General features: G+C 44.6%; 1 protein-coding gene across 1 annotated transcript in view; it reads left to right on the top strand.

Moving 5' to 3' along the window:
* The window catches only part of NID1 (nidogen 1), a 78,888-nt gene that overhangs the window by 6,406 nt on the left and 46,176 nt on the right, over positions 1-26,306 (top strand). Inside the window, exons 3-10 of the mRNA XM_021708535.1 lie at positions 1,310-1,609; positions 4,355-4,581; positions 8,709-9,094; positions 12,018-12,167; positions 16,932-17,183; positions 18,012-18,212; positions 20,766-21,011; positions 22,385-22,528. Coding sequence (XP_021564210.1) covers positions 1,310-1,609; positions 4,355-4,581; positions 8,709-9,094; positions 12,018-12,167; positions 16,932-17,183; positions 18,012-18,212; positions 20,766-21,011; positions 22,385-22,528 — 1,906 coding nt within the window. The remainder of the gene's footprint in view (positions 1-1,309; positions 1,610-4,354; positions 4,582-8,708; positions 9,095-12,017; positions 12,168-16,931; positions 17,184-18,011; positions 18,213-20,765; positions 21,012-22,384; positions 22,529-26,306) is intronic.

Here is a 26,306-nt window from a genome sequence, read left to right as displayed (position 1 = left end):
AGCTACCCTCCCACCACACTCCCACAGTGGTGAGATTATAGGCCTGAGCTGCTGCACTGGGTCTTGATTAAGGATTTTTTCTTTTAGTTCACAGATTCTCTAAGTACTTATAAAATGATTGCTGAGATTATCTCCTGTCAGTGGCTTGTTCACTAACAAGAAGGTAAAGGGGTATCAAATCAAACCTCCTTGGCTATCCAGAGGATTCCCCCCCTGCCCATGGGACTGTTTGCCACAATATCTCAGTGACTTTTCCAAGGAATGTGGGTTTTCTCTGAGTGAGAACGGTACAACCGTGATATCTTTTTATAGGCAATTATAACTAATTTCAAGAAGGCTCCACATTGAGTGATTCAAAGAGCCAGTTTTGCAGTCAGGCTCCCTGGGCTGCCACTTATTACCTGGTGACATGGTACGCATTGATTAATTTACCGAATTTTCCCCATCAGGAAAATATGTATATTAGTAGTACCTAGTTTTATAGAGTTGATCCGAAAATTGTATGTTAGTGAGATGCCTGGGACATGGTAAACAATCAATAAATTTTAACTATTATCCTAACATATTAAACAACACAAAATAATTTGTGGTATTATAATATCCCATTCAGATTTACTTTTTTTTTTTTCGGGGGTCTCACTCTGATGCCTAGGCTGGAGTGCAGTGGCACCACCCATAGCTCACTGCAGCCACAGAGTTCTGGGCTCAGGCAATCCTTCAGCTTCAGCTTCCGGAGTAGCTGGGACTACAAGTGTGTGCCACCACATCCGACTAATTTTTAAAATTTTTTGTATAGACGAGGTCTTGCTATATTGCCCAGGCTGATCTCGAACTCCTGGGCTCAAGCAATTCTCCCACCTCAGCCTTCCAAAGTGCTGGGTGTGAGCCACTGTGTCAGATTTACTTCTTGACACCTCAATGTGTTATCTGCTTGTATCATTCCTTCTCCTCCTCCTGGACTGTGGGTTCCTTGAAGACAGGAACTGGATCCTACCCATTTTTGTACCCACAAAGTTTGGCACAGTTTTGGTAGGGAGTGACTACTGTTTATGGAGTAAATTCATTACAGCTTGAAAAATGACTTCTGTGCTCCCTTCATCGGCCCATCTTGCCTGGAAAAAGAATGCTGGGGTTTGCAATTCAGGCTTACATCTTGCTCAGACTCTGTTGTATTTTACATGGTGCTGGTACCTGAGAGAGTGTTCTAGGAGAGACCTCTAAGTCGTCTCCTACCTCACCCCACTCAGCCCTCCTTCCCCAGGAAGAAGTCATTTCCACATTCCTTTTAACCACACTTCTTTTTTTACAGGTCACTACAAATGGCATCATTGCCATGAGTGAACCCCCGGACCAAGAATCCCACCCCGGGCGCTTTCCACCAACCTTCGGCACAGTGGCTCCTTTCCTGGCGGACTTGGACACAACCGATGACCTTGGGAAGGTTTACTATCGAGAAGACTTATCCCCGTCCATCATGCAGCTGGCAGCAGAGTGTGTCCAGAGAGGGTTCCCGGAGATCTCTTTCCAGCCCATTAGTGTCGTGGTTGTCACTTGGGACTCTGTGGCCCCCTACCAAGGGCCCAGCAGGGACCCTGACCAGGAAGGCAAGGTAAGTGTTTCCCCAGGTACAGGTGCAAATTAGTCTGACACATAGGCTTGATAATTGTCTGTTTTCTGGCTTATGCTCTCTGATGCACATCCTGCCTATTACTGATTTAAAAAAAAAAAAGACAGGATATCCAAAACAAAATCTAGTAGGCCGGTTGTTGCAGGTCTGAAATTCCAAAAGCTTATTGGCAAGGGCTACATAAACCTCTGTTTCATTGATGATGAGATATAAAGAAAGCCAGTGCCCAAGAAGACTGCGACATGGCAAGAACAGGACTGAAAAATGGACTTCCCTGGCTGTTCTTGCTTCAGAGGACAGATAGTGGAAGGATAGTTTCTAATTGGAGAAATTATTCATATAAAATGATAAGTAAAAATAACAAAGTACCTCTGAGAGATGTGAAGAAATAAAGATGAGGCCCAGACTCCAACTGAGGAGACAAGAACCGATGGGACCCCATGAGTGACTCAGAACCCAAGTCTTATCATAACCCAAGGGTGACATCTCTGTGGACACAGAGGAAAGGCTTGAAGCACCGGGCGGTAGAGCCTTGAAGGAAGGAGGGTATTTGAGTAAATCGAGAAGCCATCGATAGACCTGAAGTGATTATTTTAGGTACGGCCTCAGCTTCTTTTCGGAAAAATAATTTCTCTCTACCATTACTTAATTTTTATAGGCTAATGGGGTAGAGAGAAACTTGAAAGGTCTCAAAGCACTCCATAGGAATGGGGATGTCCCAGGCTAGTAGTTTCCAAAATGTGTACCACAGAACACTAGTCCTACAAGATAGTGCTTGAGGAAAAGGGCGCCCTGGCCAAATTAGTTTGGGAAAGACTAAAACTGTTTCCCCCTCTTGATGACTCTCTCTGAAAAGTCCTGCAGTGAAGAAACTTGACATATATGCATACACATATACACATGTATACTGTGTGTGTGTGTGTGTGTGTGTGTGTGTGTGTGTGTGTGTGTGTGTGTGTGTGGTTTTTTGGGGGGAGGGGGGAAGAAAGTGCCTTTATTCAAAAAAAACCAGAAGATGGGGAAATAGCCAGGCTCATGCCTCCAAGAAACTATTTCAGATTTTTCAGGTTGAGTGCAAGGGTTTAAAAAGGGAGACTTGGTATGAGAAACATATGGGAGTGCTCAGGGTGCAGGTGTCTTGCTCTGATGGCTTATCTTGGGTGGTGTTCCTCCTGGAAGTCTCAGCAGCAGTCAGGCTATGGATGAACTGTCTAGTGACTCCCCCCGCGGGAGGGTCCCGCAGTCATGCTGCCTTGAGATTAGTCCCTGGAATTTTTACATCTGCCTGTTTATTATAGAGGATCTCACAAATGGTACAGATGAAGAGAGGCGTAGGGTGAGGTCTCGGGAAGGGGTGTGGGGCTGCCATGCCCTCCCTGGGCGTGCCACCCTCCAGGAACCTTCAGGTGTTCGGCTATCTGGAAGCTCAAAAACCTGCTAATATTGTTTAATGGAGTTATTCCCAAACCTGTGGCCATACCTCTTCCCCACCCCCGCCACAGGGCACATTACATTTCACAGAACACACTTGGGACAAGTCTGTTAGAGGCCTGCATGACGCATTTTGCTTGCCAGCTGTTATCTTTCTGAGTGCCACACTTGAAAACTGCTTCAGTCTTACATTTCTCAAGTGCCTCCCTCCCTTTCCCTTGTGTAATAAACGCCCAACTCCTTGGTGCTGAGCCCTGGCCTCCTTGTGGGCCTAATCTGTGACCCTCTGCACACCCTTGCAGCAGCTGTACCAAATTTCTTGAAGTTCCCTGGTCACGCCTTTGTCTTGCCTGCAGTGTCTTGTATAGTCTATCCTCTCTGCTTGGGACGCCTCTCCCTGACACCTTACTGGTGGCAGACTCCTGCTTCTTCATTTAGACTGGGCCCTCCTGTGAGGCTTTGACAAGCCACAGTCTCCTCTGCTCCCATGCCTGCTCGTGTTGGACACTTCCTCCCACGGCTCCTGCAGGCTTTGCAAGTAACTCTGCTATAGAATCCATCCCCAGGTTTTGCAGCGTTATGTTCAAATGTCAGTCTTCCCATACAGATTGTAAGTTCTCAAGTTACAGGGACTGGGCATCTTCATATCTGCCAAGCTCAGGGCACCGCCTGACAATAGGAAAGGCAGGAACGTTTGAGGAATACGTTCTCTGTGTGCCTGGCCCTTCATATGTCGTCTCAGGTAGTTTTCTCCATTTCACAGATGCAAACAGCATCCAGGCTTAGGGGGCCTAAGGTCACGCCCAAGGTCACACAGTCAGTCATAAAGAGAGTAAAGATTTGGATCTGGGTCTGTTTACTCCCAAAACTCTTTTTTTCCCCTTCTACTGTATGGTACTTGGGCTCAATAAATATTTGTTAAATTATGAATGTGCGTAATAGCCATGGAAACAAATTCTGTGTTAAGATTTTCCTAAGTTGCATGAGAGTTAGGTCACCATCTAGAGGTACCATCAGCATAACTTTTGGTTACCTTCAGGGTCACAGTTCTGCAGAAGGTAGTTATTCACTGATCAGAAATTTCATGTTAACATAGCTGTGGGGTTATTTCAGTGGAGCTCTCTAGGAATAATGATACTTGCTCCTTGCTACATAAGTACTTCTTTTAGAATAAGGTGAGAATATTGCCATCTCTGTATAGTCCTATACTTTTTAAAATATAAAGTCTGGTGAATAACACATTTTAAGATCTGTAGATATTTTCCTGAGTAACTGAATTTTAACTCATCTTCACAGAGAAACACATTCCAGGCTGTTCTGGCCTCCTCTGATTCCAGCACCTATGCAATCTTCCTTTATCCTGAAGATGGTCTGCAGTTCTACACGACATTCTCAAAGAAGGATAAGAACCAAGTTCCTGCTATGGTTGCATTCAGCCAAGGTTTAGTGGGATTGGTATGGAAGAGTGATGGAGCGTATAATATCTTCGCTAATGACCAAGAATCCATTGAAAATTTGGCAAAGTATGCTTTTTTTGTTCTTCAGTAAAGTCTTCTCATATTGTTATTATTTTACTAAGGATAATGTAATAGGCATTATAGACCATTACCTAAAAATATTACTATGGATTTAAGTTTTGTGGTTTTTTGTTTGTTTGTTTTTTTGAGTTGGAGTCTCACTCTGTCACCCAGACTGGAGTGCAGTGGCCGCTCCTGGCCACCGCAGCCTCGACCTGCTGGGCTCCGGCGATCCTTCCGCCTCAGCCTTCCGAGTAGCCGGAATTACAGGCACACGCTACCACGCCCGGCTGATTTTTTAATTTATTGTAGAGATGAGGTCTCGCTGCCCAGGCGGGTCTCGAACCCACAGGCTCAGGCAATCCACTCACCTCAGCCTCCCAAAGGCGTGGGATTACAGGCTGAGCCACCGAGCAAGGCTGGATTTAAGTTTTATATATAGTTTTTAGATTATGATTTTTTTTTTTCTGGTGAGCTTAACGGAATCTACTTTTCTTTCTTTTTTTTTGAGTCAGGGTCTCACTCTGTTGCCCAGGCTGGAGTGCCTGGCATGATCATGATGGTCATGGCTCACAGCAGCCTCAACCTCCTGGGCGCAGGCAGTCCTTCCACCCCAGCATCCGAGTAGCTGGGACAGGCACATGCCACCATTCTCAGCTACATTTTAAAAAATGTTTTTGTAGAGATGAGGTTTCGCTATGTTGTCCAGGCTGGTCGTGAACTCTTTGGCTCAAACAGTCCGCCTGCCTTAGCCTCCCAAAGTGCTGGGGGTTACAGGCATGAGCTACTTACTACACCTCACCAAGGAAATATACTTTAAAGATGAACGGGTATCCTATTTTCTTGATATCACCCTCATTTAAAAGTTTCTACCATTTTCTTTATAAGTACAAAGTTAGAACAAAATATTATTAGTACAAAGAAAAGTTATTCAAGCCTTTCTCCTGCTGGGAACCCAAGGCTTAGAACCTCCCACCATCTACGCATTGACTACACATTGAGGGAATAGTCTCACAACAGAAGTAGTATTCTCAAGACCATTTTGTAAAAAGTTCAGACTGGTTTTTGAAAATTAAAATCTTTTCTCTCCCATTATTCTTTAAAAAACAGAGTGTGCCCTCAACTCTTTTAATTAAAAAAAAAAAAAAAAAATCTAGCCGGGCTAGGTGGCTCAGCCTGTAATCCTGTGCTTTGGGAGGCTGAGGTGAGTGGTTTGCCTGAGCCTGCAGGTTCGAGACCCACCCAGGCAACTTGGCAAGACCTCATCTCTACAATTAAAAAAAAAAAAAAGATCTAGCCTAAAATTTCTGTGCATTCTGCTTAGTGGTGTGCTGGTAAATGTTTAACAGCTGGTTTTATGAGGCCAGAGGAAGCCATGATTTATAGCATTTGCCTATTTCTGTGGTGTAAACATTCCCTACATGACCAATTTCAGGCTACTAAAGTCATGTCATTCATTGAAGAGTAGAGAAAATATGCATCATTTTATATATATTCTCACCATAAAGATACAATAGACGTAAATAACTTCAAGAACATAGATACTAGTAAAAGAATTTGGATATGACAAATTTCAAGTATTTCTTGCCTTTTAAAAATATAGTATTTAGGGCAACCCCTTCAGGTCCCCTCCCACTGTGGGAGCTTTTCTGTCCTCTCAATATATCCTGCTTTTAAAAAAACCATTTAATTGTAAGTTTATATAATTTAATTTTTTACAATGATTGTGTTTAATAACTGGCTTGCAAAATTTCTAAAAATTTAACCACTGGCTCTCACGAGCTGATAGACGTAAACTCCTACACACCCCTGCCTTTACTTGATTCCCGGGCAGACAGATTGACTAGACATCCCATTTTTGCAGGACTTTCTTGATTTCTCACCCTCATCCCACCCCAGTTTTTTGCTCAATGTATTCCACTGAGCAATGTATGTCCCCCTTTTCCATTGTATAATCTGATCATTTTATATAATTTCTGATTGGAGCACTGACAGTCACAAACACATAATAATAATAAAAATAGTGGAGGAAGAAGCAGAGCTTCAAGTTAGACTCCTGTTTTTTATAACTATAAAATGCTTTTGGATTTTGTATTGCATTTACTTTTCACCACACCCTTTGAGCACACAAAGGTAAAAAGGTAAACTGAGACCTGTCTAAGATCCCACAGCTGATGGAGTTGCGATTTCTAATAGACCACGTCTGCACTGTTTTCACTCAAAACACTTCTGGCACCAAATGTGTGCGGAAGTTTTTCCTCCACCCCTAGCAATTCTCTGTACCAGTCTGCTCATTAGCATACAAAAGATACCCTTGGCTGGGCTTGGTGGCTCACGCCTATAATCCCAGCGCTTTGGGAGGCTGCAGTGAGAGAATTACCTGAGCCCACGGGTTCAAGACCAGCCTGGGTAACTTGGTGAGACCTCATTTCTACAATAAATTAAAAAAAAAAAAATTAGCCAGTTGTGGTGGCGTGCACCTGTAGTTCCAGCTACTTGGAATGCTGAGGTGGAAGGATCGCCTTAGCCCAGCAGGTCGAGGCTGCAGTGCCTGTGAGTGTGCCACTGCACTCCAGCCTGGGTGACAGTGAGACTCCAACTCAAAAAAATAAAATAAAAAGAAAAGAAACCCTTATTATTCCAAGGGTTTTAGGAGTTCCTGTGTCAGGACCCAGGGACAAAGACCAAATGCTTATTTTCGATTATATCACACCATACCATGGAAAGAGATAATGGAGAACATGAACAACTTTGGTCATAGTGCTGCCTTCAGTCATACGCAGTCTGACAATTAGGTTCATGAATTCATACTAGAAAAAGTGCTACATACCTCATTGCTGAATATCACTCCGGCCACCTTCGAAGTCCTCCTCTTGGGAAGCTGTGCACCAACACCAGCACCTAGTACACCCATCAAAGCCGTTTTGAAACTCTTTTTCTGGAATGACCATCAGAGATGTCACAAGAATGTTGGAGTTTGAATTAGAGCAACAAACAAATATTAAATTTCTTGTTAAACTTATCAAGAGTGGAAGTGAAATCAGAGAGATGGTAGTCTAGGTTTATGGGTATAATGCCATGAAGAAAACAGCAGTATACAAATGGATTAAATATTTTTCTGAGGGGACAGAATGCATCACTGATAAAGAGTGGTCAGGGCAGCCAGGAACAAGCAGAACTGATGAAAACATTGCAAAAATTCATCGAACTGTGTGTCAAAATTGTTGACTGACTATAAGAAGCACAGCAGATCAAATAAACATCGATAGAGAAAGTTAGGAAAATTTTTTTTTTAAGTGCGAAAGCAGAATTTATTGAGAGGACAGAAAAGCTCCCACAGTGGGAGGGGACCCGAGGGGCTGTCCAGGAAAATCTTAAATGGAAATCTTGGCATGAGAAAGGTGTGTGCAAAAATGGTCCTGTAGGAGCTCTTACATTAAGACAATGCACCAGCTCACACAGCACTGTCTGTGAGGGAGTTTTTAGCCAGTAAACAAATAACTGTATTGGAGCACCCTCCTTACTCACCTGATCTGGCCCCAGTGACTTTTTTCTTTAACGGATGATAAAATATTGAAAGGAAGACATTTTGATGACATTCAGGACATCAAGGGTAATACGATGACAGCTCTGATGACCATTCCATTAAAAAGATCCAAAATTGCTTTGACGGGTGGATGAGGTGCTGGCGTCAGCGCATATCTTCCCAAGGGGTGGTTCTTCAAAGATGACTGGAGTGATATTCAGCAATGAGGTATGTAGCACTTTCTCTAGGATGAGTTTGTGAACCAGTTTGTCAGCCCTGTATGCCCATAAGGTAAGGCACATAACCAGCATGAGCGAGTTGAATTTTAAATCCAGACAGATGTCCCTGGAGCACACCTCTGCAATGGCTGAGGGTGAGCCTGTGTTTTGTGCCTGTTTGGACACAGCCTCACCAAACATCCCTGGGCTGTCTCAACCCTTAGTTGACCAGACATGCTGCCACTGCTCTAACACTCCAGTTCCTGCTGCACAGGAAGCAGGGGATGGGTTTCAGACTAACATGCATCCTCAGGACGGTGTCTGCTTGGTTAGAGGAGGCTGTTTGTGGGTTGCCAGCCTGTTTCCAAAGAGCCTGTCTTTTTCCCTAGGAGCAGCAACTCCGGGCAGCAGGGCGTCTGGGTGTTTGAGGTCGGGAGCCAGGCCACAGCCAGTGGTGTGGTGCCTGCGGATGTGAGCCTCGGGCCTGACGACGGAGCTGAGTATGAGGATGAAGAGCTTGAAGACTATGACCTGGTGACTACTCGTCTGGGCCTAGAGGATGTGGGTACCACATCCTTCCCCTATGAAGCTCGGAGAAGGGGAGATGCTGACACGTACAATGTGCCCAGTGTCCACTCCCCACGCCGGGCAGCCACCGAGAGAATCCCTGCACCTCCCACAGAGAGGACCAGATCTTTCCAGTTGCCAGTGGAGAGGTTTCCCCAGCAGCACCCACAGGTCATAGATGTGGACGAAGTTGAAGAAACAGGAGTCGGTGAGACCTAAGTGGCAGTTGGTATTGTTCTTGGATGCTTGGGTTTCCGGACAGGAGTGCCGATGGGGATGTCAGTTGTGTGTATTATGTGATGGTTTGTAAGGATAAGAGCTTGGGAAGATAGAGGCCAAACGCTCACAGCCAGAGAGCATTGATGTCATATGTTCAAAGAGGCCCAGTGATCTTTTGGGGCTTAGGGCTGTGCTTATGGAGACTTTTGAATGTGCCCTCTTTCAAGTTTGCTAGTACACGATTCTGGCTGTTTCAGAGAGAAACGTGCTTTAGAATTGTTTTGAAAGTCAGATTTTCTTATTTGTGACTTCTGAGATCAGAAATGTATTCACCCACCTGAAAAAACATTTAGAAAGTTATTTTGCCTGTTTATGCAGCTTGTCTTTGACATTTATTTCCTCTTGGTTCTGGAATTAGAATGGTTGATATTTTTTTCCTGTCAGGTTCCTGTCAGTTTCAGAGTTGCTTTATGAAGATTAAAAAATACAAAATAAGTAGTTCCCTTTTATAAAAGATAAGTTTACAGCGTAATATCTTCCAGTAGACCATATTATATCAGATTTTTGCTACATTTTGAGGGAAAATAGTTTCAGCCCCAGCAAGTCTTATAAAATATGTTCAAGCCAAATTGTCTTCATTTTCCTTTGTTTGACATGTAATCCATCAAGATTCTCATAAATGGGATGGTCTCAGCCTTTAAAGATGTTTACTATGACCTGTGACTCTTTTTTTCTTTTTGAGTCCGAGTGTCACTGCGTCGCCCAGGCTGGAGTGAAGTGGCACGATCACAGCTACTGCAACTTCAACGTGCTAGACTCAGGTTATCCTTCCGCCTCAACCTTCCAAATAGCTGGGCCTACAGGCACACACTACCAGTCTGGCTAATTTTTTGTTGTAGAGACAAGGTCTTGTCATGTTGTCCAAGCTGGTGTCGAACTCTTGGGCTCAGGCAATCCTCTCTCCTCGGTCTCCCAAAGTGCTGGAATTTTAGGAATGAATCACCACACCCAGCCTACTATGATTCTTTACTGCTTCTACTAAGGAGTTATCATAAGACCCTCAGGAAAATCTAGCCCATTCCACGTGATTCACTTGTTTTTATTTCTCCTTATTCATTCTGATTTATCTCAAAGCAGTAGTCTTTAGTGTTTGTTTTTATTGAGTATCATGAACCATGGATGAGATGTGGTGTCTACTGGATAGCGTGCCACCTGCTTCTGAGGCACAGAGATGGCGAAGATTCTTTTTGGCAGCAGGATGAGAACATGGGATCAGGTCTCAGGGCTACCCTACACCCACTGCACCCTGGATCCCTGGGGCGATGCCAACACCTCTCTGCACATGGCACTCTGCCATGGGTTCAGAGTCATCTCCCACAGATATGTTGAGTGTGTTTACGTGCAATTTTTTTTTATTTGCTGATGTTGAGTTTTGAGTCTCATCTTGTTTCTACCCTTTCTAGGTATCCCTGAAATTCTCATTTGTGAAGCCATCACATTTAAATGATACTGTATTTAGCCCCAACAACTGATATATTACTTGATATTGAAAAAAGCCTAGATTTGAACCCAGAATGTGTCTAAAACAGATGTTTTCCTGTCCCACTATCCCAGTTATTTCCCTGTGTTTACTGGAGAGGTCAGTCTTCTGTAGCCAATAGTGCATTCCTGGCATTATTTGAACAGTCCACATATACGCAAGCCTTAGTGGATCCCCTGAGATCTGGGTCCACAGCTGGAGCTTAAGCAACCAGCAGTGTCATGTGTTGAGTTCAGGGCTCGAGTGTTCTTGGCTGCAGACGTCAAGAGTCTTTCTATGCATTGGAAAGTCCCTTCCAAGTATATAGGACTCATAGAACCTATCTGAGGGTTAAATTTGACTTTTAACTTCACTCGTAACAGCTATACATGGGATCATTTTCCTCTTTAAAAGTTCACCCCCTTGTGCTTTTGAACTTCTTTCCAAATTAATTTGCTCTGGATTATTAAATTTAATGAGCTACCTCATGATTCTAATAAAATTAATTTGGGTGATGGAAATTTAAAATAGGGAGAAATTCCTTTTGGTTTTTTGGAGGGTCAGACAAAGGCTTTTAAACCAGATGTGACTTAGGCATTATTTCTGATCAGTTTTGAGTATAAGTGGTACTGAATTATTCCCTGAATAAAGGGGGTGGGGAGTAGTTTAGCTTTTTTTAAAAAATGAGAGGCTGAGGCAGGAGGATCCCTTGAGCCCAGGAGGTGGAGACCAGCTCGGGCAACATAGCAATAGCAAGATTCTGTCAAAAAAACACGTGTGTGTGTGTGTGTGTGTGTGTGTGTGTGTGTGTGTGTATACATGGATGTTGTTAAAATGGCAAATTTTATGTGATATATCTTTTACCACAATAACATAGCAATAGCAAGATTCTGTCAAAAAACACGTGTGTGTGTGTGTGTGTGTGTGTGTGTGTACATGGATGTTGTTAAAATGGCAAATTTTATGTGATATATCTTTTACCACAATAAAAAACAGTAAAAAAAATGTGTGTGTATGTATGTATTAAGGTCTCCCCAAACGTGAAGCTGATCTTCTGACAGCATTAGATGAACTCCATCTTAAGACTGGTATTGGATGACAGTAATCAGATATTGATTCAGTGACGCCAAGCACACTGAATTATAGCAGTGTTTAATAATTCATCCTTTTGATTTCTCAACTCCTTTTTGCCTCAGTGGCTTGAGTCATGGAGCCACGTCTGCATCTAAGTAGCCACCTGTGGTGGGTTTTAATCTCTGTAGTGAATCTGGTCCCTAGAGCTGTTTAGCAGATGTGAGTCCCCACAGGACCTGAGGTTGCATGGTGTGAGAAAGTCCCCTGGGCTGGAGCCCTGCAAAATGCTTACAGATGTGCCCTTGTTTTCTTGGAACAGTTTTCAGCTACAACACGGACTCCCGCAAGACGTGTGCCAACAACAGACACCAGTGTTCTGTGCACGCAGAGTGCAGGGACTATGCCACGGGCTTCTGCTGCAGCTGCGTTGCTGGCTACACGGGCAATGGCAGGCAATGCGTGGCAGAAGGTGATGTGCTTTTCCATGTTCAGTTTGTGGGGGAGAAGGATCAGGAGAGGGTGAAGGGGTGGAGCTTCTGCCTGGTGTTTGGTTTTCACCCAGATCTCTGGAGGTGTGTAGTGTTTTTAGCATGGCAGCGATATTTAATCTCTCACTCCCCGTTCTTTCCCATACCCTCTCCCAGGCGTTCCTGGGAAATGCCTATTTTTCTAACATGGTGAGTCCTCTCTTTCCTGTGCCATTTCTTCATCTCTGAGGTGACATCCATTGGAAGCCCACCTTCGCAACTGCTCTGAGTGTGGGACTCAGGTTGAAGTGCTGAAATTATGCAGTCTGGTCCAGGAATTGCTCACACCCCTCAGTTTCTTTCAAGCCTCTTTCCATGTCTGTTTTCTTAGAGTCTGTCACATTTTATTTGGTGTTGCTCACAGATCTTACTATCTTAGTGGTTGTTAAACCCCGGCAGGGCCACAGGGGGCTGGCTTACACCAATGTTTATAGCAGGTAAGGTTTATGCCAATCATTCTTCCCCTCCTATTTCTCTTTCCTAGTGCCCCTGACATCATAGCGTAGTTGTGGGGAGTATCAGGGGCATGCCGTGGTTAATTTTAGGGCTCCAGTCCCACTGTGGGTCTAACTCCAAAATGGATTCGGCTACAGGCCGATGTTCATTCACAAGGACCATCGAGTCTTGATGCTCCCAGATGGTCAGAAGAACCCTTTCTGTGCACATCTCAGGGGTTCTTGACAGTTCACTCAGAGTGAGGTCTCTGGGCGGCTCGAGCTACAGATCAGAATTAAAATGAAAACAGCAAAAAAAATCCACCATATTGAACATTTATCCCTTCAGATGCTGTTCTAGTCTGTTTTCTGTTGCTTATAACAGAATGCCTGAAACTGGGCCATTTATAAAGAAAAGGAATTTATTTCTTGCAGCTATGAAGACTGGGAAGTTCAAGGTTTCTTTTTTTTTTTCTTTTTTTGAGTCAGTCTCACTCTGTTGCTCAGGCTGGAGTGCAGTGACACACTCACAGCTACTGCAGTCTCGACCTGCTGGGCTCAGGCGATCCTTCTACTTGAGCCTCCCAAGTAGCTGAGACTACAGGAGCGTGCCACTATGTCCAGCTAATTTTTTAAAAAATGTATGGTAGAGACGAGGTCTTACCATGTTTTTCAGGCTGGTCTCGACCTCCCAAATCCTCTTGCCTCAGCCTCCCAAAGTGCTGAGATTACAGGCGTGAGCCACTGCAGTGAGGGCCGTCTTGCTGGTGGGGACTCTCTGCATGGTCCCGAGGTGGCACAGGGCATCACATGGCAAGAGGACTAAGGGTGCTAGCTCTTAAGGATCTGTCTTCCTATTCCTGTAAAGCCACTAGTCCCACTCCTGGACAGCACATTAATCCACGAATGGATAAGCCCATTCTTGAGAGCAGAACCCTCATGATCCAGTCACCTCCTAACGGCCCCATCTCTCAACATTGCCACCTCCATCGGGGGTTAAGTTTCAACATGAGTTTTGGAGGGGACAAATATTCAAACCACAGCAGATGCCAGTAAGTGGCTTCACTTGTCATAGGTCATTTTCCTTGTGTGTTTAATGGGGAATGTCAATTGCTTTGCAAATTTGACTAAGTAAAACTCAGTTGGAGGAACGTTCTCTGTTTTTCAGATTCCCTGTCATAGCTATAGTTAAATCAGTTATCATTTTAATTTGCTAAAAGCAGTTTTTTCCTTTTGATCATATTTGTCTTCCAGACCAGTGATGAGACTTTCATATCCAGCTTCCTGGGTGAGGGTTTTTAAAAAAACCACCTTCAGCAATGAAAGAAAATTTCATGCACTTTTCATATTAATTTTGGGGATGTTTTCAACTTCTTCAAAGTTTTCTCTATTTTCTTCCAAATCCCATCATCCCAGTGATGATATAACTTTGCTTTTTTGTTTCAGACTTGGCTTTTATACCTCCCCTGCCTTGGGAGAAGCTTCCAGGATCCACAATAAAAGCTTCTTCATCTTCTTTTTTTTTTTTTTAGATTGGAAAATATAGTTTATTTAAAAAGTAAGCTAGAGAGAGAGGAGATTCACATCTCCAAGGTAGGGGAGGAGGCCAAAGCTAGGAAACATGGCGACCATTGGTCAAAGAGCCATGTGGCCAGACCAGAGTTTAGCAAAGCAGTGGCCAAAAGCTTATTCTTAAAGAGCAACCTCGTTGGCCCTTTCCACCCCAGATATCAGAGCTCGAAATGCTGAGCAGTTTGTGCTTGACAGGAAGCTCAGATACGACAAGCTGGCCACATATTTTGTACGCACACCCTTAATAATTTTGTGGTTAAATATTTGTCAGATTCTTGCAACTTAAAAAAAAATGTTTCTAGCTCAAAGTTTAGTGGAAAAATTTTTGTTTGGTTTCCGTAACTTGGCTTTCCTGCTTGTTTCTGTAATTGTTCTTGGGATGCATTTTTCTGCTGTTAGCCTGCTAACTTCACAGCATTCCCCGGTGTAATGACACATGTGTGCAAACTCTGTGTGTCGTGAACCTGTTTAGCACTTTGGGCATATTGAACACAGCAAAAGGTCTTCAGAACATAGATGACACCCAACTGTGAGCATGCCTGTCTAGGGTCAGTCAACAACATTTACTGAGAACTTACTGTGCAAAGGAAACTTTGCCAAGGAGTGAGGGAACTGGGTATGAAAGTCCTGCCACTGGTCTGGGAGTAAAAATAATGTACTTCTGATCAAGAACTGATAGAAGTTTATTCTGCATCAAACCTAAAAATGTAAGGTGACCTTTGTTTTACTTCTTTCTTCAGTTTTTGTTTTCTTGAAATATAATTCACACCCTTTTTAAAGTTTGCAGTTTGGTGGGGTTTTAATATAGTCACAAAGTTGTCCAACTGTTAGCTCTAATTCTCGAACATTTCATCGCCCCCAAGAAAAGTACTCTTGATTCCTCAAAATCTCCTAGCCCCTGTCAACCCCTAGTCTACTTTCTATCTCTATGGATTTGCTTATTTTGGGCATTTCATATACATGGAATCCTACAACATGTGACCTTCTGTATCTGACTTCTTTTACTTAGCATACTATTTCCAAGGTTCATTCATGTTTTAGCATTTATTAGAATTGCATTCCTTTTCCTAGCCAAATAGTATCCCAATGGATGGGTATACCATATTTTGTTTAGACATTTATCAGTCAGTGGACATTTGGGTAGCTTGCCTTTTTGGCTATTATGAATAATGCTGCTAAGGACATTTGTGTACAAGTTTTTGTGTGGACATATATGTGTTCTGTTCTTTTGTGTACATACCTAGGAACTGGAATTTCTGGGTCATAATCTTTCGTTTTCTTACTTGAATACAATGAGAGCAACTTAATTTTTTTGTTCTTATTTTTTTCTGATTAAACAATAATACATATATCCAAGTTACAAATACTGAAACATTATAGAGATACATAGTATAGAAAATAAATGAACTGCTTGTGGTGGTATGTGCCTGTCGTCCTCACCGCTCAGGTGGCCAAGGTGGGAGGATCGCTTGAGCCCGGGGGTTCCAGGCTGCAGCAAGGTATGGTGGTGCCACTGCACTCCAGCCTGGGTGACAGAGTGAGACCCAGTTTCTAAACAAGTAAATAAACAAATAATTTTTTTTAAAAGAAAATGAATGTTCACCATATTGCCTCAAGTTAACCGTCATTATCAATTATCTCCTAGGTACATGTAAAAATTTATTATTAATATAAATTTTTAAGCAAAAACGGTATTCAGTATGTACAATGTGTCAATTTATTGAGAAGGCTTTTAAAGTTGCCTCAGTAGGTCTGAATCCCATTGTGGCCAACTGTCTAACGGAACTACCAACACCAGACATGCTGAGCTGGTTCTGGTCAGAGGGCAGATCTGTAACATTCACCCTGCTATGTCTGTTGTGGCTATGCTGGGTGATGATCCAGGCTCAGACGGTCAGTCCTAACCTGGGCGGTCAATCCGTGTGTGAGCCCAAGGTGTTTATGGAGGTGTGTGATAGATCAGGCAGCCACTTGTCCAGGTTGCCAGAGCCATTCAGTACAGTCATTAATTCTGCCCCCTTTACCCTCAGAAGTGATCATTTCCACGGCCCCTTTAGCTCTGGATCAGCTGTGATATGGTTCTTCTCTTTAAATTATTTATTTGTAGCCGGGCGTGGTGGCTCATGCCTGTAATCCCAGCACTTCGGGAGGCAGAGGTGAGAGGATTGCCTGAGCCCAGGACTTCGAGACCAGCCTGGGCAACTTGGCGAGACTTCGTCTCCAAAATAAATCAAACAATTAGCTGGATGCAGTGGCATGCACCTGTGGTTCCAGCCACTTGGAAGACTGAGGTGGAGAGATCCCCTGAGCCCAGCAGGTCAAGGCTACGGTGACCGTGAGCATGCCACTGCACTCCAGCCTGGGTGACAGAGTGAGATTCTGACTCAAAAAAAAAAAAAATTATATATATATTCATTTGTTCCTGCAGTTCCTCCATCACACAATGGCTTCCCTTGGAACCACTGTTTGTGCTAGCCATAACCAGTCACGTGGAAGGGAAGCTCATGGCACTCAGCTGTGGTTGCTCTCGTGGCCACTTTCAGAAGGAAAAACTACTTTTGTTTGCCCCAAAGCCATTTACTCTAGTGCTGTTCTGTCTCTGCTTTCTTCAGGAATAGGTGCAGGTCCTACCAGACCTCTGACTCCTCCTGGAAAGGCTGGCTTGGAAGCGGTCTCCACCTTCTTTGTTTTCTTGCTCAGGTTCCCCCCAGCGAGTCAACGGCAAGGTGAAAGGAAGGATCTTTGTGGGGAGCAGCCAGACCCCCATTGTCTTTGAGAACACCGACCTCCACTCTTACGTGGTCATGAACCACGGACGCTCCTACACAGCCATCAGCACCATTCCCGAGACCCTCGGCTATTCTCTGCTTCCTCTGGCTCCGGTTGGAGGCATCATTGGATGGATGTTTGCAGTGGAGCAGGACGGATTCAGGAATGGGTTCAGCATCACAGGTAATCTCTGTCCAGCATGAAGATGAATGGGCTACACAGCGGTGCCTGGGTTGGGGGTAAGGGAGTGAAGGGAAAGGGAACTCTTGTCTGCAAGCAACTGGCTGACAAGCATCTTTTAGCCCCTTTTTATCTATAGACAGAGCACCCCATAGTTCTGCCTTGGAGAAGAGATAAGGAGGTGACATATAACTTTTCATTAATACATATTAACCAAGACTGCCTAGAGTTGTGTTTTGTCCAAGGAGCAATTCTGTGGTGGGTATTTAGAGGTCTTTGTCAGAACAAGTGATATCAGCTCATGTAGCCTCACAACCCAAAGTGTGGGGATCACAGGTTGCCTGTTCTGTGCATCAAGCCTGCTTCCGAATTCCAAACCAATCTGAAATTGATACTTGACATTTCCTCGGTTTCTGCTCAGAGAAGAGCAGCCTGCCATTTCTAGCTGATAAGTTTAACCCGATGAGCATAAGCTTCATGAGTCTTAGGACACCAGAGTTTCCTTGGAGTTTCTGGAGACTGTCTCCTATCAAGGGAAGTTCAGTCTTTAGCAGACGTGTGGGCAGATTGTTTGGGGTTGCTTGGTATAGTGATGATCTCTTCCTTGCTCTGCTGAAGCAGTTTCCCTCTTTTGTGTGTGCCTCATTCGGACCACATGGATGTCCAGGCTCTGTCCTCAGAGTCATCAGCCCGTGTCCTACCAGCCTGACTAAAGTGCCTGCAGAGGGGGGTTGTGCTGTGCCCTGTTCATAGCCCCGCACTGTGAGCCCTGGATGGGCAGGAGGGCTGGCTTGGCAGACAACAGAGTGACAGGCCGATCTTGCTTTCCAGGGGGCGAGTTCACCCGTCAGGCCGAGGTGACCTTCGTGGGACACCCGGGCAAGCTGGTCATTAAGCAGCGGTTCAGCGGCATCGATGAGCATGGGCACCTGACGATCGACACGGAGCTGGAGGGCCGCGTGCCCCAGATCCCCTTCGGCTCCTCAGTGCACATCGAGCCCTACACGGAGCTGTATCACTACTCCAGCTCGGGTGAGCCCCAGCGTGGCCCAAGGCCAGCGGTGGCCTGGGGTCAACCCCGCGCTGGCCACCGGCCACGTGCTCCCGACCCACCACAGCAGCCGTGGAGCTGGAGTTTGGAGAGGGAAATACACAGGGCCTTACCTAAGACTTTCACTTCCCCCTCCCAATTCTAGACGTAGGACATGCTCGTTGTAGAGACTTTAGTGCACAGAAGATAATACGTGTAACTTGGAGTCATAAAAGGATATAATTATTCTTAGATTTAAGTGCCAGGGAGAAGGGAAAAAAGAGTTTAAGTGTATTTCCCTCCAGTTTTTTCCCCAGCATCTATCTATGTAGATCTGTATCAAATATACCAACATAGTATATAATTTGAAGATAAGATGATATGATTTTATTATAATATACATCTATCCATAGTTTTAAAAACCACATTTATTCTCCATTTGGTACTTGGTTTAAAATAATATAAAATTTACAAAAAAGTTGAAAATAGCACAGAGAATTTCCACATTCCATTTACTAGCTTCACTAGTTGTTAATAATTTTGCTACATTTACTTTTTCATTCTCTCTCTCTCTCTCTCTCTCTCCATATATATATATACACACACATATACACACAACACACATTATTTTTTCCCTACTGTTGAGAGTAAGGTATGTTTACATTATGATAGTTCATTCATGTGTTTTTCCTAAGAACAAGGACATTCTCTGACATGCCCACAGTACAGTGATCAAAATCAGAAAATTTAACACTTTTACAATACTGTTACATAGTCTATAGTCAATAGATTATAAAAATAATTTTAAAATAATTTATAAAAATTGTTTTTATTTAAACAAAATTGCAATCATGCCATTGTTGTATTTTCACCTTTTCATTAGCCTAAGTCACGAATATTTAATAATTTTGTTAAGCAGGCTTTGAGCTGGGCATGATGACTCATGCCTGTAATCCCAGCTCTTTGGGAGGCTAAGGCAGGAGGATTGCTTGAACCCAGGAGTTTGAGACCACCCTGGATAACATAGCAAGATCTTATTTCTACAAAAATTAAATTAAGTAAAATAAAACAAAAGCAAAACAGGCTTTAAAAATGCTTTTTAAGGAATGTGTATAATTCTATTAGATGGCTATTAATCTAAACCATTCTCCTATTTTCTTTTTTATTATTTTTTCTAAATTTTATTTTATTTCTGTAGAGTCAGGGTCTTGCTTTGTTGCCCAAGCTGATCTTGAACTCCTGGCTTCAAATGATCCTTCCTCCTCCCAAAGTGCTGAGGTTATAGGTGTGAGCCACTGCGCCCAGCCTCATTCCCTTATTTTCTAAAGCTTAGATTGTTTCCCGTTTTCTTTTCTCATTACAAGTTGAAGTGACCATGTGTATTGTAAATCTTGACCACATTTCTTATTCTTTTCAAAGACTCCATTCCTAGAAATAAAAGTGCTGAGTCAAACAACAGGAACTTTTTCAAGGCCCTTATTAAATTGCTGTCCAGAAAGGTTGTACCAATTACCAGGGTATTCTGGCTTGGTGGCATTCTCCTGGGGCTGAGCGCCAGTGAAGAGGGGGTGGAGGGCATAGTGGGGCCCTGCAGCAGCCAGATGGCCTTCCTGGCACGTGGGAGCCAGAGAGGAGGCAGCTACAATGACCTTTTCTTTATCCTTTGGCTCGTATGCTGCTGTTGTAGTGCAAACTGCAGCAAAGCACAGAAATATAAAGAGTCTTTTATACTTTTCTTTTGTTTTAAATAGGAAGTTGAGGGTTTTGTTGCATGGGTGAATAGCATGCTTTCTTTTGAGTGGGGAAGATATCTCTCCTCTATTGAGGTTTGCTCATGGCGCTTTGGTAATTTTTCCAAAATTGGCTACTGAAACTCATTTAATGTCTCATTTTTGAGTCTCATTCTAAATGAAACTAGAGTCGTTTAGATTTTAATCTTATTAATGTAGAGTGGTGTGTAGCGACCACTATTTATTGAATCCTAATGGAGATCACTTATCTAAAATGGCACGTTGCTAGTCACGGAGTAAATGCTCAATAAACGGTAGTTGATCTTACTCAATTGAGTAATGCTACTAGCAGTGTTAGTCTGCTTGATTCCAGAAACTTTACGTGCAATACCACATCTAATCTTTACCTTGACTCATTTTGTAAAAGAAACTGAAACTAAAGAGGTTTGTTAGTAACAGCCTGTAGTGACACGGCTTGTGAGTGGTCCAAGGTATGAATTCAGGCATATCTCCTTCCAAACATACATTCTCCCCACCAGACCTTCCTCTCCGGTTCTGGGGCACTCTTAGGAACTTACAAAGAACCACTTGCTGAGAAGAGCAACAAATATCGGTAATGCAAATGATACCAATGATCGTCTGGAAAATCTAGGTCGTAGGTGGGTCCCAGTGTGGATGAATTGTCATATTTAAGCTGTTCCATCAGACCTATCCTCGGGTAGCATTATGGGCAGTGGGTGCCACTGGTGGCTTTAAAGCCCTTGATTCAGCTTCTTACATCTGTAACGATCTCCCCTTGTCCCTTCCCTTCCTCCCGCACCCCAGTGATCACTTCGTCCTCCACCCGGGAGTACACCGTGACCGAGCCCGAGCGAGACGGGGCTGCCCCTTCCCGCACCTACACTTACCAGTGGCGGCAGACCATCACCTTCCAAGAGTGTATCCATGACGACTCCCGGCCAGCCCTGCCCACCACCCAGCAGCTCTCGGTGGACAGTGTGTTTGTCCTGTACAACCAGGAGGAGAGGATTCTGCGCTATGCTCTCAGCAACTCCATCGGGCCTGTGCGGGGTGAGGGGCATGGTGTGTGTATCCACACACGCCTCTGGGCTCCCTCATCTAAAAAAACCCTGCTCTGGGATGTATTGTTGTCGGTATCTCACTCTTGAGTCCATAGAAGATGAAGATTATGCTAAAATATCTTCTGGCGGAAAAAAAAAACGTCTTGTCATCTGTGACTTGTGGCAAACCTATCCGCCTCTGTTATTCTAACTGAAGGCCTGCTTGTAATCCCGTGGGAATAGAACTTGTTGAGGTATCTTAGAGTGGACCATCATTGGGCTGCTGCTGACTTGAGGAGGGCTTTTTTTATTTTTATTTTTTGAGTTGGGGGGTCTCACTCTGTCACCCAGGCCGGAGTGCAGTGGCACAGGGCTCACCACAGCCTCCTAGGTTCTTGGGTTCAGGTAATTCTTATGCCTCGGCTTCTTGAGTAGCTGGGGCTACGGTTGAAAGCCACCACACTTGGCTAATTTTTTGAATTTTTTTTGTAGAGGCGAGGTCTCGCTATGCTGCCTGTGCTAGTCTTAAACTTCTGGGCTCAAGCAGTCCTCCTGCCTTGGCCTCCCAAAGTGCTGGATTACAGGCATGAGTCACTGTGCCTAGCCTGGGAGGGCTTTTTGAACACTCTAATACTCAACCTTGAAAGGAGTTGAGTGCTTAGGGCCTGAGGAAGTTGAATAGAATTAGGCATGGAACCTGAAACAAACTCTAGCCCTGTGACTACACATCCCTGGGGCTGTGGTATATGGACATTTCCAGTTGCATGGAAGGAGTTGACGTTTAGCAAGCTTTCGTGACATCTCAGTGTCAGACTTCACTAAAAGTCCAAAGCTTTAAGCCCCAGGGTTCCTGTATAATTGGAGCCTGGGTCTTAAGTTGGTTCCCTCTTTTCAGTTGTTTTTGGTCCTCCTTCTGTGTCCAAGTCACCTCTCCAGCTGATCACTTTGCCTTTTCTTTAACTCTGTAAAGCAGAAGGCAAATAAATGTCATTCTCTCTCCTTTGACGATTGTGACTGTAGGCATCAGAGGTAACACATTTTTTCTTAAAGAATTAGATAGTAGATATTTTAGGCTTTGCCTGCCATAGGGTCTCTGCCACAACAGGTCAGTTTTTCCAGTTAGCACAAAAGCAGCCATAGACCATATATAAGCAAATGGGTGTCACTGTGTGCCAGTAAAACTTTATTTACACAAGCAGGAGGAGGCCAGAAGAGAATAGTGTGCTGTTCCTGCCCCAGAGTATCATGGAAGCAGTTGGTTTCCCATTCCTCTCTGCTCTCCCGTGATCACCTTGGTCACCAGTTGTGGTTTACTTGCTTGGAGGGAGGAAACCTGCGAGCGTTGTTGAAACTCACTTGGTTCCAATGTCTCTACCTTCACAGACGGCTCTCCCGATGCCCTTCAGAATCCTTGCTACATTGGCACTCACGGGTGTGACACCAATGCGGCCTGTCGCCCAGGTCCCAGGACACAGTTCACCTGCGAGTGCTCCATCGGCTTCCGAGGAGACGGGCGGACCTGCTACGGTACAGCCTTTGATTCTGACTCGTGGGGATGGGGGGAAACTAGGCTAACACGAAGCATCCAGGTTCTGTAAACCAGAGCTGGGTACGGCGAGGAGGCACGAATGAGATTCTTACTGGTGGGCCTGCCCTGCCTGAATTTTTGATGACATGCACTCACTGTTCCCCTGGGTAATGCCAGGGGTACTGTCCCTTCCATCTGATCTAATGTGCCGACTCAGAGTAGATTCCTAAGACCACACTCCACTCCACCTAAGAGTGCACAGGTTTAAGGGGAACTGAGAGTCAGAGCTGTGCTTTACCCAGGCACCGTTTGCATTAAGTGCTTCACAGACACCACCTTGTTTAATTTTCCAGCAACTCTGATGAGGGTGGTTCCTTCTTTCCTGTTTATCTTTGAAAATTATGTATAATTGCTTGATCTAATTGTTTAAAATACACATAATATAAAATTTACAACTGGGCAGCGTGGCTTATGCCTGCAATCCCAGCACTTTGGGAGGCTGAGGAGGAAGGATTGCTTGAGCCCAGAAGTTTGAGATCAGCCTGGGCAACATAGCGAGACCTCATCTCTACAAAAAAAAAAAAAGGAAATTAGCCAGGCGTGGTGGTGTTTGTCTGTCGTCCCATTTACTCAGGAAGTTGAGGTGGAAGGTTTGCCTGAGCCAAGGAGGTCAAGGCTGCCATGAGCTATGATCATGCCACTGCCCTCCAGCCTGGGCAAAAGAGCGAGACCCTGATTCAAATTTTTTTTTTCTGTTTTAACAATTTTTAAGTATACAGTTTAGTGGCATTAAATATACTGTGTGCAACCATCACCAATGTCCATCTTCAGAATACTTTTCTTTTTGCCAAACAAACTTTATACCCATTAAACAACTCCTTGTCTCTCCCTTCCCCAAGTCCCTGGCAACCACCATTCTACTTTCTGTCTATGAATCTGACTATTCTAGGGACTGCATATAAGTGGGATCATACAGTATTTGTCCTTTTGTGACTGGCTTATTTCACTTAGCATTTTGTCCTTAAGGCTCAGCCATGCTATGGCATGTGTCAACGTTTTCTTTCCTTTTTAAGGTTGAATGATATTCCATTATATGAACCTGCCACATTTTGTTGATCCAGTCATCAGTGGACACGTGGGTTTCTACCTTTTGGCTGTTGCAAACATTGCTGGTGTGAATGTGGGTGACCAAATATCTGTTGGAGTCTCTGCTTTTTAATTTTTTGGAGTGCCTAAAAGTAGGATTGCTGGGTCTTAGGGTGATCCTGTGTCTATTTTTTTAAGGAACGACCATACTGTTTTCTGTAGTGGCTGCACCATTTTACATTCCTACCTGCAATGCACAAGGGTTCCACTTTCTCTATATCCTTGGCAATACTTTTTATTTTCTGTTTTTTTTTTAAATGGTGACCATCCTAGTGGGTGTGAAGTTCATTCCTCTTTTTATGACAAGATAATGGAGGCTCGTTAAAGTGAGCTGTGACAAGAATATTTGAACTCCTGCCTCTGACTCAAGCATCTGTATTGCTCTCTCTTGTTGTAGGTACTTTATTATTTTTAAAGTTCAAATACATTCACATAGATGGATAGATATTAATATGTTTGTTACTAATTTTCTTTTTTTTGCATTGGAGTCTCACTCTGTTGCCCAGGCTGGAGAGCAGTGGCACCCTCCTGGCTACCACAGCCTTCTGGGCTCAGGCGATTTTCCTGCCTCAACCTCCCGAGTAGCTGGAACTACAGTCCAGCGCCACCATGCCTGGCTAAGTTTTTGATTTATTGTAGAGATGAGGTCTCACCAAGTTGCCCAGACTGGTTTCTAATCCCTGGACTCAGGCAATCTTCTCACCTCTGCCGCCCAAAGTGCTGAGGTTACAGGCGTGGACCTCTGCGCCTGACTTTTACTCAATTTTAATCCGCGACCGGGGGACAGTTAGTTCACTACCAAGAATGTAAAATGCTTCGGCCAGCGCTACCGAAGTCTGCGATGAGTGAGGAGACTCAGCAGTGAGCATGGGGAATGCTGGGAGTAAGTTTCCCTGGGGGGACGACTAGTGTAAGCACGTGGAGGTGGCCAGAAAGATGTACAGCTCCCTCCACCTTGCCTGACTGGGATATAAAAATCTGGGAGAACCAGCAGCCTTGGAGTTTGGGAGTGATGCCCTACATCTGGAATCCAACACCCCCAGCCAACAGATTTGGTGTCCCGATTGAACGTGAAGGTTAGCAGATGGGGCTGTCGGGGTATTGCGTCTGCTTCAGAGTTAACCTTTTATGCGAGATGCCCCGTGGTGACGTCTGCAGTGCGGGCGAGCAGGGACGTGCGCTCATGGAAATGGGTTGTGTGGTAGTTCGGCCAGCTTGCTGATCATTTGAGTAGGTGGTAGAATTCAGTCTGAGACGCGCCTTCCTGGTCACACGCCACCAGGGAGGGGGCATAGTGCCTACCCACCTATAATGGTCAGTTTCCCGATTCTTCCCCCAAAGAGCCCGACAGACTGGAAGGGCTGGATTGGCTCCAGCCAGTCCAAAGCGGCACAGTGCTGCATGAGTGGAGCTCTTCTAGGTGTGAAGATGGACCCCTTGCAGGGTTGGGGCTTTCAGTGACCCACACCTCCTCGGTCTTTTTTTGAGTTGGAGTTTCATTCTGTCGCCTAGGCTAGAGTGCAGTGCCACACTCCGGGCCACCGCAGCCTCCACCCGCCAGGCTCAGGCGATCCTTCCGCCTCAGCCTTCCAAGTAGCTGGAACTACAGGCGTGCGCCACCACACCCAGCTAATTTTTTGATTTATTGTAGGGACGAGGTCTCACCATGTTGCTCAGGCTAGTCTCAAATCCGCAGGCTCAGGCAACCCTCTCGCCTCCACCACCCAAAGTGCTGGGGTTACAGGCTTGAGCCACCATGCCTGGCCTCTCCTCAGTCTTTATGTGGCCCTGCTTCAACTTTGTAAGCCACCTGATTTAATAAAGTGTGGAGATCCCGCAACCTGCTGCTGCTAAACTGAGATCTCCAGCCTGATTCCGCTCTTGGTGCCTGAGCTTGTCACAGTGGGAATGCTTCACTTCAGACGGCATGGTCAGCCAGGCTTTGTGAATCACTGCTATCCTAGAAAATCCTCGGATGTCCTTGTCCAGGAAGACAGGTGGTCGTATATAGACTTGCTTTTGTTCTGTGGCTAGTCATTGTTCTGGCATATTACTTCCGTGGAATGTGGGTATATTCCCAGTCAGGCTACTTATTGTTCTGGGTCACGAGAACATGCCTCAGAGTGTTAATGCATTGAGACATGTGGCTTTGAATAGGAAATTGCATTAAGCAGATCATTTCATGTGTTGTTTTGACCTGGGAAGTGCCTTAGAGGAGAATGAGGATGAGGCTTGGTGATTCAGTGTGTGTAGCGTTGATATAATGGTGTATGACACTCAAAACAAGGCTGGTTTTGGTTAGATACCACACAATGAACCTTAAAGGTGATTTGGAGATTTTCAGTTGAATCACAGAGCTCCGTGATCTGCTCCATGGTACACAGCAGAATGGCTCTCATAAATTTCTCTGTTTGGAGACTGTGGAGATAGGTTGGGCTAATGTCTCACTGAATAATTTTTGACTATGTAGAAGTCATTTAACAGATCAGTATGAGACTTTTCTCTTCAAAGAGCCTAGCTTTCATAAAGGGAAAACTTAGCCGAGCTTGGTGGCTCAGCCTATAATCCCAGCGCTTTGGGAGGCTGAGGTGAGTGGATTGCCTGAGCCCGCGGGTTCGAGACCTGCCTGGG

This window comes from Carlito syrichta, unplaced genomic scaffold, assembly GCF_000164805.1.
Source record: "Carlito syrichta isolate Samal-C Ts95f unplaced genomic scaffold, Tarsius_syrichta-2.0.1 Scaffold142887, whole genome shotgun sequence".
In the NCBI taxonomy this organism is placed as follows: domain Eukaryota; kingdom Metazoa; phylum Chordata; class Mammalia; order Primates; family Tarsiidae; genus Carlito; species Carlito syrichta.
Note: the sequence above shows the minus strand (reverse complement) of the source record. Positions and strands in the feature narration are given on the sequence as shown.